This window comes from Aegilops tauschii, chromosome 3 (assembly GCF_002575655.3).
Source record: "Aegilops tauschii subsp. strangulata cultivar AL8/78 chromosome 3, Aet v6.0, whole genome shotgun sequence".
NCBI lineage: Eukaryota > Viridiplantae > Streptophyta > Magnoliopsida > Poales > Poaceae > Aegilops > Aegilops tauschii.
The window spans coordinates 138,718,111-138,729,055 of NC_053037.3; the positions used below are offsets into that span (position 1 = coordinate 138,718,111).

Sequence of the window (10,945 nt, forward strand, 5' to 3'; positions counted from 1 at the left end):
CCTCGTTTCTTTTGTATGCAATATAGCATGATCAGTGCAAATTTTCAGACAAAACCTCACCTCTGTATGTAGGCGGTGTTCCTGATTGGCCACTACCAGTGGGCATCAGAGTTTAGAGAAAAGCAGATTGGGCATGTAGCATGGAGTTTGCTGTTAATCCCAGTCCCTGGAGAGAGGTTCAGGTGGCAGATCATGATAACATAACTTATCATCAAGATCAGAGACGCTCTTCCCGCCACGTTTCTCATCAAAATGTTGGGAGTTAGACCCTCTCAAAGAGTATCTCTCATATATTTTCATACCTACGAAACAAATAGATGGCCATATAACCAACAACCCCCAAATCCTCTTTCATCGCTCAGGCAAATAAGATGTGGCTTTTACACAAATTACTAGAAGGTCATGGGGCCGGCGTATCCACTTTCTAAAACTAGCAACATATTTCTAAGTTAATGAAAAATCATCAGTCTTCAATGTATTTTGTGTATGTGTCTAAGTCATACCCCGATATTTTTCAAGGAAAAAAACTTATAATATGAAATGCAGCATATCAGGTGTTCTGTCAACTAAGTGACCACTCGCACACCTAGCTAAGCTGGCTATCTTGCTCAAACATTAATCTGAAATGTGAGATCAAAACAACACTTGTGCTCTCATTCCAAATATCAAGAGACACCAGGGGCTCCACAAGAGAGCAGATTGCCAAAAGATACTCTACTCAGCCGCAGTGCTGCCAAAAGCAACATTTTGAGCACTTTTATGGAGGCTTTAGTTAGCACCCACTATCAGCATGAGCCCCTCTAAGCACTGTTAATTAACAGCACTTCATGCTTTGTCTTTTCCTGGCTCCCATATATAGGACAAGCCTGACAGTGTCATCCCTGTGTACTTGACTGAACTCTCAGTTGCTTATGTCAGATAGTGAGCACTCTGCCGGTCAAGCTCACTCTCAGCTCTAAGTTGTGTATCGCAGTTGCTTATGTCAGATAGTTAATACTCCAAGTTGTGTGTCTAGTTGATGCTGATTGAGCTTTGTCCTAGCATCAAGCTCACTCTCAGCTCTACTCTCGTGTGTACGTGCCCAAAATTCATGTGATTCTCAGCTGCAATCATGAGATACTAACTGCTGACATTTTTAAGCTGTAGAATGTTCGAATGTTTGACTTTGTGTAGTTTTGTTCAATACGAGTAACATTTACCTCCTGACTCTGTCAGGCAATGGAGGAATGCCTTGATCAGCAGCAGCAGCAGAAGAAGAACAGCAATGGCCAGCTCCAGAGGCTCGAGGGCATCGAGGAGGAAGGCGGCCCGGCCCCGGCGGAGAAGTGGCCTCCGACGACGGTGCGGGCGCCGGAGACCCCGACGGAGACGATGGAGTTCCTCGCAAGGTCCTGGAGCCTTTCGGCCGCGGAGATATCCAAGGCGCTCAAGGTCCTGAGCAGCAAGGGCGTCTGCGACATCCCCGACGTGGGCGTCGTCGCGGGCGCAGGTAAAGAGCAGAGGTCGCCACCGCCGCCACTTGACGCGACAATGGCGGCGGCGCAGGCAGGAGGAGGAGTGGCGAGCCCGCCGTTCTCTCCCAGGGCGGGCACCATGGACGCGCAGCTCCTTCGAGCCGCGGCCGCCGCGGGGAGGGCAGGGGGCAAGACGACGATGGGCGCGTGGATCAAGGAGCAGAAGGAGAAGAAGCGCGCCGAGGCCCGGTCCCGCAACGCGCAGGCCTACGCGGCGACGTCCGTGGCCGGGGTCGCGGCGGCGGTGGCCGCGCTGGTCGCCGGCGCGGTGTTCTCGTCCTCGCCTCCTGCCCCCGCCGCGGCGCCGGAGCGCGGCCCGAGGGGCGACGGCGGGGCGAAGACGGCGGCGGCCATCGCGTCGGCGGCGGCGCTGGTGGCGTCGCACTGCGTGGAGATGGCGCAGGCGATGGGCGCGAGCCACGACCAGATCCTGGGGTCGATCCAGTCGGCCGTGAACGCGCAGGCGAGCGGCGACATCATGGCGCTGACAGCCGGCGCGGCGACGGCGCTGCGCGGGGCCGCCATGCTGCGTGCCAGGCTCCACAAGGAGATCCAGGCCACCGCCCTGCCCGGGGACGCCGGCAGGGCGGCCTCGGAGCGGGACATCTCGCCGCTCATCTTCGTGTCCAGAGGCGGCGAGCTCCTCAAGCGCACGAGGCAGGGTACGTCGTGCCACTCCGATCGTATCCGTCCGTGGATGATCGACCACCGGCCAAGAATCCATTACCGTACTCTGACACGAGTGCATGCATGTTTTGATCACAGGTATACTCCATTGGAAGCTTGTGACGGCTTACATAGACCCCAACTTCCAGGTGATCATCAAGATGAAGAGCGCGCACATGGCGGGCACGTTCATCAAGACCAAGAAGTGTAAGCAAATTACTAGTACTTCTGAATCCACTAGCGTGGTGGTACGTACGTGGACAGGCTCTGTAACTGTGACGTGTTTTGCTCATTCAGGTGTTGTGGCGGACGTCCGGGCGGAGGTGGCGGCGTGGGCGGGCAGGGAGGTGGAGGAGGGGGCCCGGCGGAGGGGCTACTTCGGGGTGCGGACGGAGGAGCGGATGATCGAGTTCGAGTGCCGGAGCAGGCAGGAGCAGCACAAGTGGGTGCAGGGCATCACCGAGATGCTCAACCGCCGCGACAACATGAACATGAACATCACCCACCTTGTAAACTAAATCAGTCAGATGCCATGGAAATGCAGCACTCAGTCGGTGCTATTCTGGTTTCGTGTGGTCGATCACATCTGCATGTATATATGTTACTCCTTGTGATTCAGCACCAGCTTTGGTTGAATCGAACGAACTTTGGATGCGAGTACTACTGTTCTGTGAACGCCACGAGTCCCCACTCTGCTCGTAGTTGAGTTGTAGCTAGGGGCGGGGCGCTCTCCTCTGTTTTCCCAAGTCCCAGGCTCCCAGAAACCGCCGCCGTCGCAGCGCCTCATCCTGTAGCCGCCTCCGCGTGTCATGTTCGCGCACGGCTCTCTCGCGAGGTAGGAGCAGTACTACTCCATGCCATTGAATCGCTGTTATACTACAGTACTTTTTTGCGCACCAGACGGCAGAAAGGAAATCCCTGAACTTTTCCTCTCCGAATCGAAACACGAGAGGGCACCGGAATCCTTCCGGTCTCCGGCGGCGGCTCGCCCTAAAATTTACTCGCGCGGCGATCTCCTGCATCCTAACGCCACGCCGCCCCCCTCTTTTCTTGCTTGCTAGGTTTAGCCGGCTTGCTCGAACCCGAAGGCCCCCGCTCGTCGCGGCCTCCCCGCTCCGCTACCTCCAGGTTACAATTCCTACTATGATGTTAAGCTTCTGTGATTTGCCCCTCATGAATTTCGGTCCCCTTTATATTGTCAAAAAGAATCAAGTCATTTGTATGTTTCTACCTGTTCTTCCCCCCTGCTTGTGGCTTGTGCCCTTCAGCATTAACATAAGTTGTAGCTGCCTCGTACGTACTACAGTACGATGTTTATATGCCGGTGCTTTGGCTTGCAGGGATCAGTCGGTCCAAATAATTTGCCCTCCTCTGTCATGGAACGGGCGCAGGGAGCTTCAAATAATGCGGCGAAACACAGGAAAACTAATCCACCTCTGCAGACATGGAGGCCAGTCTCGACACAAGCATCTCCCCGGGAAGGTATTTGCTACCTGATTCCGTACCTTCAACTAAAACGGTTAAAACAAATAAATATGTACAAAAAAGATTGCATCTGTGGTAACTGGTATTCTTGAAAAATATCGTGATACTGCATATTGCTAGCCAGATGAGTGACTTATTATCATTGTCAGTTTAGGAGCTCAACCCTTGGGTACACATGGTACAAGTTCTCTTGGATTTGTCTGATTGCCCTGTCATTGTGTAGTAATTACTACTACTTCTTTGGTAACTGCAAGCCCATCAATAAATTGTGAGCTGATGTTCAAAAGCTCAGAAAGTAATTCAGAATCAGGCTGCCGTAGATTCTTTGTCCCTTGATGACTTGTCTCTTTCTTTCTTTCTTTTTTAATTCGACCCCTTTCGCATTTTACTTTCGTGTGTGCGTAGTTGTGCTGACATTTTAGAACGACCTTATATCTCCATTGATGCAGCTCACCTTGATGAGATATCCAATTCCAGAAGGAAGCAAATGGCAGGGACTTCCATCACTGATAGTGAGAATTCGGTGTTGGATGAAACAACGAATGTTGGCATTGAAGTAACCACCAATAATACTTTCTTGTCAGAAAGTAGTTCCACCTTTAGTTCCAGTGCAACTAAAGTAGCTGCAGAAAACACTATGGAGGTAATCAGAGAAAAATATTCCTCTTCTGTTGAGGTATGCTACACAGATCGATTCACTCATTTTGTTTTCAACCAAGCTATCCCCCCCCCCCCCCCCCCCCCCCCTCAAGCTTGATATGTGTGTGATCTCTACAAGCAGTCTCGAAACACTGTTCACAAATTCAATTTTTTCCAGGTAGATGTTCCTCTAATGCATTTTCTGAAAGGAAAAGGGTAATGACCTCATACTTACAATAATTTGTTCATTAAAAAAAAACTTCTTGGCCTTTATTTGTTAGTGTAATATGGATTCTTTGGTTTGTAGTGGGTCTGTGCAGAAGCAGATTGAACAGGAGACTGGAGTTAAAATCATTTTTCCATCTGGAAAGGAGGAAACACTAGTTGGTAAAAATATTCCCATCTTTCTTTCTGAAATTAAGTTCAATATAAGGTAATATATTAGTTGTTTTCAGAGCTAAAGAAGTAACTTTGTGAAAATACAGTCCTCGAAGGTAAAAGTGCTGAAAGTATTGGAAAAGTATCAGAGAGAATTGCAAAGATCCTTGAAGAGGTAAATATTCAACACACTGCTTCAATGGATGATTACTGGATGTTTAGGTTGTTTACTGCATCGCTGTATGTGTTTATCTTTGCTGTCATACTGTTGGCATACCATAATCGATTATAGTTTGTTTTGGCTTACTTAACAAATATATAACCTCAATGAATTAAAGTTTAAGTAGTTATTTATTATTGTTCCTGTTGTCTCCAGCCTTGGCGCAGTGGTAAAGCTGCTGCCTTGTGACCATGAGGTCACGGGTTCAAGTCCTGGAAACAGCCTCTTACAGAAATGTAGGGAAAGGCTGCGTACAATAGACCCAAAGTGGTCGGACCCTTCGCCAGACCCTGCGCAAGTGGGGGCTACATGCTCCGGGCTGCCTGTTGTCTCCAGTCTTACATAGAGTTCGCAATCAACATCATAGGAAATTAGGGACTAGTTTTGTGATCATCTGCTCATTTATTTTCGTGTTCTTTCGGAAGTAGTACCATCACCGAAGTAATTGAAGTGTCCATCACGATTGCATTTTTTTTTAACAAATTTCATGTTCCTTCTTTATTTCATACTGTTGGGTTGGTGATGAGGCCCTCACTTCAACTTTAGTGGCAGATTTGTTAATCCCTCTGGCTGAGTGCAGCCCTATAATGAATTTATGTCCATATGTTTGTTATTTTGTATAGTTGTAATAGTCACTCTGAACAATTGAACATTGTACATGTTTCAGGCTGTTCAAAGTCCAATGCTAGATTACTCGCATTTCATATCACTTCCATTGGCCATCCACCCCGATCTTGTCGAGAAGCTCAATAACTTCCAGAGGTCGATCCTTGGGGTGTCTGCATCTAATGTAGATAGTGATAAGGATGAAATCCTAAGCGAAAGTTCTGTGGATGAAATTGATGAAGCAGCGAGCCCTAGTGTTCCGGTCAAGCAGCCAGTCCAAGAAGAAAAGCCTGTCATAGTGAAAATGGATAATAAGGGCTCCCAACCAGGTCTAAAGCTTTGCTGATTTTTTTAAGTGTCTCATGTTCCTTCTATGAGTTTTCTACAGTGAACACTACCAACTTATGTTCTTGATAAGTAGGAATGGTCAATGGAACATACGTAACTTCGCTGCAGTTTGAAGGAAAATGACTTAAATGGCCTATGTATAATATGCAATTCTACGAATCACTTCATGTTTGGGGTATGAAATTGTGGAACAGAGCAAATGAACAAACAAAGATAGATAGCCATGTTTTTTCCAAGTTATACGATGTAAGCAATTAATATATAGAGGGGAATTGTGTTTATGAAAAAAGCAAGATGTGAATATGTGATGTTATTTTAGCTTAATTTTGGTCTGAAGTATACTTTATGTCCGAAGTTGTTTTGTTTATATTAGCCGGCATGCCATACTTTTTATCTTGATCCTGATAGCTCAGTAGCTCCATAGGGTCATGCTGATATCAGGAAACCAAGCAGCTCGCTGGTTAATAGTGAGATACTGGAGAAGCTATATGCAAATTGAAAAGAAAAGGAAGTCTAGTAGAAATATAATGTGTTTAAAGTTAAGAGATCTGGAATTCTGAAAAAATTACAGCTAGTAGAAATATCTAGAAACTGCGCTATTTTGTAGTCTGATTGTATGCTAGACTGCTAGTGCTGTATTGGAGACGCTAGATATTATTAATATTGTTCTATGCATTTCGAAATTACAATGTTTTTGCTCCATTCTGGCATTGAACTGCTCTTATTAATTTCCTACAGAGTTCGACATTGACAAGTCAATATTCATAAAACCCAAAACGTTCCACCTAACAGTTCTTATGTTGAAGTTGTGGAATAAGGATCGTATAGCCCAGGCTTCTGATATCCTCCAGGTATTGTCGTTTCATGTAAGATATGATTTTATTGGATGACAATAGGAAGAAATTTAATTCACTGTCTTGTCAATGCAGTCAGTATCTTCCCAGGTAAATGATGCTTTGGAAAACCGACCTATCTCCATACAACTTAGGGGTCTGGTAAGTTTCCTTTAGAGCTGGAAATATTTTATCATCGAACAGTTGCCTTTTGTATCCCCACGGGAAGCTGATTTATAGATGGCTAGTTAGTGGGTTGGAAGTTCGAGCCAAAGAACAAGGCATTTCATTCTACTTTCTAGAGCACTCCTTCAAAATGCTCCTTTGTATGGCTTTACTGAATGGGAAAACTGACGTTTGAAACAGTATTATTTATATCTGGATATTTTTGTACGGCTTTTCTGGTGATTCACATCGCATGAATGTTACAATTTCAGACATGCATGAAAGGCTCACCAGCTAGGGCCAGGGTTGTATATGCTCCAGTACTGGAAGTTGGTGGAGAAGGACGCCTTGTCCGTGCTTGCAGTATCCTTGCAATATTGTCAGACCTTTATAATTTCCTTCGTGGCAGTTTGCGCATGCCACACCATTCTCAGTAATTCAGCATTCGTTATTACTATCACGTAGAATTGAACTATCTTTCTGGGATGTTGCTTCTTTACTTCCACTTCCTCAGAGGTAATAACTGAAGCCTTCGTCAAGTCAGGCCTAGTTCTTGAAAGGGATGCCAAACAAGAATTGAGGGTGAGTACAGCTGTATAACTGGAAGTAGTTCTCTATCGCTCTGCCAATTAACTCGGCATTTAACAGCATATGTAATTAAGCTGATGATCAGTTATTTTGATTTCAGTCATAAGTTTCGTCTACCAAAACATGCTGAAATTGCAGATCGTGTCATGCAAACTCTAGCCATACATTTGTGTCATTGTGTGATATCACATCAAACATTCTTTTGTCTTTTCCCCCTAATATTTTCTATCCTGATCAATTTAGGCTGTCAGTTGGTCACTTCTATGGTGTGAGTCAGTTTGGCTGTTCTGGGATAAATGTTATGCATATTGCAGTTAACTTCTGTTGCATATCTGTTTGCTTAAAGAATTGTTGATCTTCATGTACCCATTATTTAAATCCAATACTCCTTAAAATGTGATTCTTGGTGCTAAAATTGCCTTTTGTTTTCAAACCGCAGTTACATGCAACCATAATGAATGTGCGCCACCGGAAGAGGTGAGAGCAACAAACCGTTTGTCCCACATCTATCTATGTAATGTGCTGTACATGTACAGTTGTCTCACCTTACCTACATTCTTTGGCTGCAGCAAGAAATCGAACCGAAGAAACGATTCGTTCGATGCTCGGGCTATATTCAGACAATACGGGGAACAGGATTGGGGCGAGTATCCTGTACCGGCGGTGCACCTATCGCAGAGGTTCAAGTTCGACGAGGGTGGATACTACCACTGCTGTTGCTCGATCCCCTTGCCCGAGGTGGCTCAGTCGGAGTGAGCTCCGTGTGTTTCAACATAATGCAGTATTCAGTCTTGACGCAGTATCTTATGCCCTCGGGATCAGTACGTGGTCTTGTTTGCCCTCATGGAATTTGTAGTTTTGGCCGTATGTCTTTGCTCGTGTTGCTGTGGACATTGTGCACGGTAATGAGTGGTAGCATCCCTAGCCACGGCTTGTATTGGCTTAGTGCCCCTGTTGATTTCTGAATCTGAACTGTTGCTTGCCACTTTCCTTCATCTTCTCTCTATCCGTTTTGTTCCCTTGTGACGGTCTTGTGCTTTCTGCCTCGCAAATGGCCAAACGAAACGACGAAAGAGCTCGCGAAAAGCTGCTTTGTTTCTGTACAAAGTCAGTGTCCAAAACCTCTTGAGTGTAAGTGCACCGATGCAGCTCTGCCGATCCTGCTTGGGGAGATAAAACTGTTGACATTGAAATACGAAGTGTAGAGCGAGTCAGATAAGATTGATCATCCTACACCTAGACCTAGAGCTCGATTGCTGATGATGCCTGCCGTCTGATCGATCGAGACCACACCGAGTGTGGTTCTCAGATCAGTTGTCATGTGAGGTGCTGTGGTGGAGACGGAGTTTAGTTTGCATGCTACTGCGCCGGAGCGAAATGTTCCTCTTGCTCGATGTCCACTTTATTATCGAACAGAACCACTGAATAGCCACAGTGCTGTAGGGTAGTTTTTCCAGTATAATCTTGATGTGCGAGCAAAGAACTTGATACCGGAGAACACTGGTCGTGCCATTGTTGTTTCAACTACACGTGTTGACATGCAACTTTAACAAGACAGGGTGAATAAATTGGGCCATTGGCTTCCGCCGATGACTCGAGAGCGGACCATGTGACACGAAACTGGTGCATAAAAAAGTGCAAACATCTAGACGTACAAGGCCAATATGGACTCCAGCAATAAAGGAGCAACCCGAGTACAAAATGGTACACATCTCTATGGTCAGATATGCCACCAGGTAAGATAATGGGATCATATAGCAGTGAATTTTCGTATAAATCTGGGTGAAATGATACTACGAAAGATATGATTTACAAGTATTGATGAAAGTATGAGTAACAATGACAAGCCTTGCAAATATTGACTCTTTACCCTTCTTAGTTGATTTTTACACATGGTTTAACAACAATTCACCTAACAGCACTGGAACGAAACCGGGCCTGAACTTTGAACACTCTTATTACCACATCAAACAGAGGGACACGGATGTTTGCGTAACTCATTTTGTGTCCTTTGCGTCTGTCTTCTCCTCTTGGTCTGCTTGGTGTCTGCCCGCGTCAGTGTGCGTCACTTCGGCGGGCAGGGGAGCTCCCGCCATGGAAAGCAATTGCATTGCCTGATCTACAATCACCTTCCGCGTCACCTCGAGCAGCACCTCTTCCAACTCATTGTCGAGCGTAAAGCTTTCACGACGGCCGGGGAACTTAGCGCCGCGGAAGATGCTCGCCGGAGATATGAGCGTCGGTTGGTAATCCCAAAGTTCCACCGAAGCGGGAACAAAGATACCTTTTAGTGGCTTTGGAGTTTCATACTCGATCTTCATGGAGCTCATAGGCACCAACCTGCCGTCTTCTCCCCGCTCATCTGGCCTGCAGAGGTTGTACAGGTATGCACAGGTGTTCCTGAACTTGGCGAATAAGAGACCACCTCCGCAGCCCCAGGTGCCCACCAAGTCGTCGCCCCATTGGGAGCCCTGATGGACGTGAAAGCGCATGCGCTCCCACCGGTGATCCGGAGTGAGCAGCCAAACCACGGTCTCTTGGTCGTCCTTCCTGTAGATGCACGGACGGCCATTCATGTCCAACATCATTGAGAACGAGATGTCCTCTTCTGGCGGCAAATTTGACAATTTTGACCTGGGATGAAATGAATTCACAGAATGAACTGCCCATAAAACTATTTCACGTTTCTGATCTTTTTGTATAGCGCCCGCCACGCAGGCGCCACACCCTACGGTGCAACGCCTAGCTCGGGGGCGTTGCACGCCAGTCCACCGTGGCAGCCCTGGGCCCCGCACCTAGCAGTGCAGCGCCTCTGAGCTAGGCACCACACATGTAATGTGCAGCGCCTAGCCGTCAGGCGCTGCACTGTGACTTAGATCCAGCCGCGGCGGCCCTCTCCTCCCCCACCCACCCCAATGCACCAGTTACAGAACCAGAACAGAAGAAGCCGCGGTGGCGGCCCTCTCCACTCCCCCTCTCAACCCCCTCTCCCAAATCCATCAGATCCGACGATTTGGTCCGTGGATTCCTTCACCAATCCATCCTAGAAGGTACCCTCCTCCGATCCCCTTCTTTCTATCCATATAATGTATGCTATTTTGAAGATTTTGTGGAACCCTTGTTTGATTTGATTAGATTTGAATGTTGCATGTATTATAATCTTGCATGTACCTAATTTTGCAACCCTAGTTTAGTATATTTTATTGAAAAGATATGGTTTGGATACATAGGTTGACATGTTATTTTATATGGAAAAGAGATTTGTATTTAATCTTGCATGAAGTAGGCCTAGTTTAGTTTATTTGTGTTGAAATTATATTTGTATTGACAAGAATGCTTTGGATACGTATGCTTTGAATTTTGCATCTAGTAGGCGTATTTTAGTTTATTTATATTCAAAAGATAATTGTGTTGACAAGAAAGCTTTTTTTCAAATTGTTAGGATGGTTTGGCTTCTCGATGATCACTGGGACAAACAATACCGGTCGTACGCTATGTCGGTG

At 46.5% G+C, this 10,945-nt stretch overlaps 2 protein-coding genes across 2 annotated transcripts; both read left to right on the forward strand.

The window, feature by feature from the left end:
• The first annotated feature begins 883 nt into the window (after window positions 1-883).
• On the forward strand, window positions 884-2,843 carry LOC109749878 (uncharacterized). The gene is made up of 4 exons (XM_020308819.4): window positions 884-1,073; window positions 1,216-2,176; window positions 2,280-2,387; window positions 2,478-2,843. The coding sequence occupies exons 2-4, from the start codon at window positions 1,219-1,221 to the stop codon at window positions 2,696-2,698; spliced, it is 1,287 nt and encodes a 428-aa protein (XP_020164408.1). The 5' UTR covers window positions 884-1,073; window positions 1,216-1,218; the 3' UTR covers window positions 2,699-2,843.
• LOC109749877 (uncharacterized) lies at window positions 2,820-8,437 on the forward strand. Its single transcript, XM_020308815.3, has 14 exons — window positions 2,820-3,015; window positions 3,242-3,308; window positions 3,521-3,662; window positions 4,115-4,341; window positions 4,483-4,520; window positions 4,612-4,691; window positions 4,790-4,857; window positions 5,570-5,837; window positions 6,595-6,707; window positions 6,786-6,851; window positions 7,127-7,217; window positions 7,369-7,436; window positions 7,882-7,919; window positions 8,012-8,437. Exons 1-14 carry the CDS (start codon window positions 2,990-2,992, stop codon window positions 8,196-8,198), a joined length of 1,479 nt encoding a protein of 492 aa, XP_020164404.1. The 5' UTR covers window positions 2,820-2,989; the 3' UTR covers window positions 8,199-8,437.
• The last annotated feature ends 2,508 nt before the right edge of the window (window positions 8,438-10,945 follow it).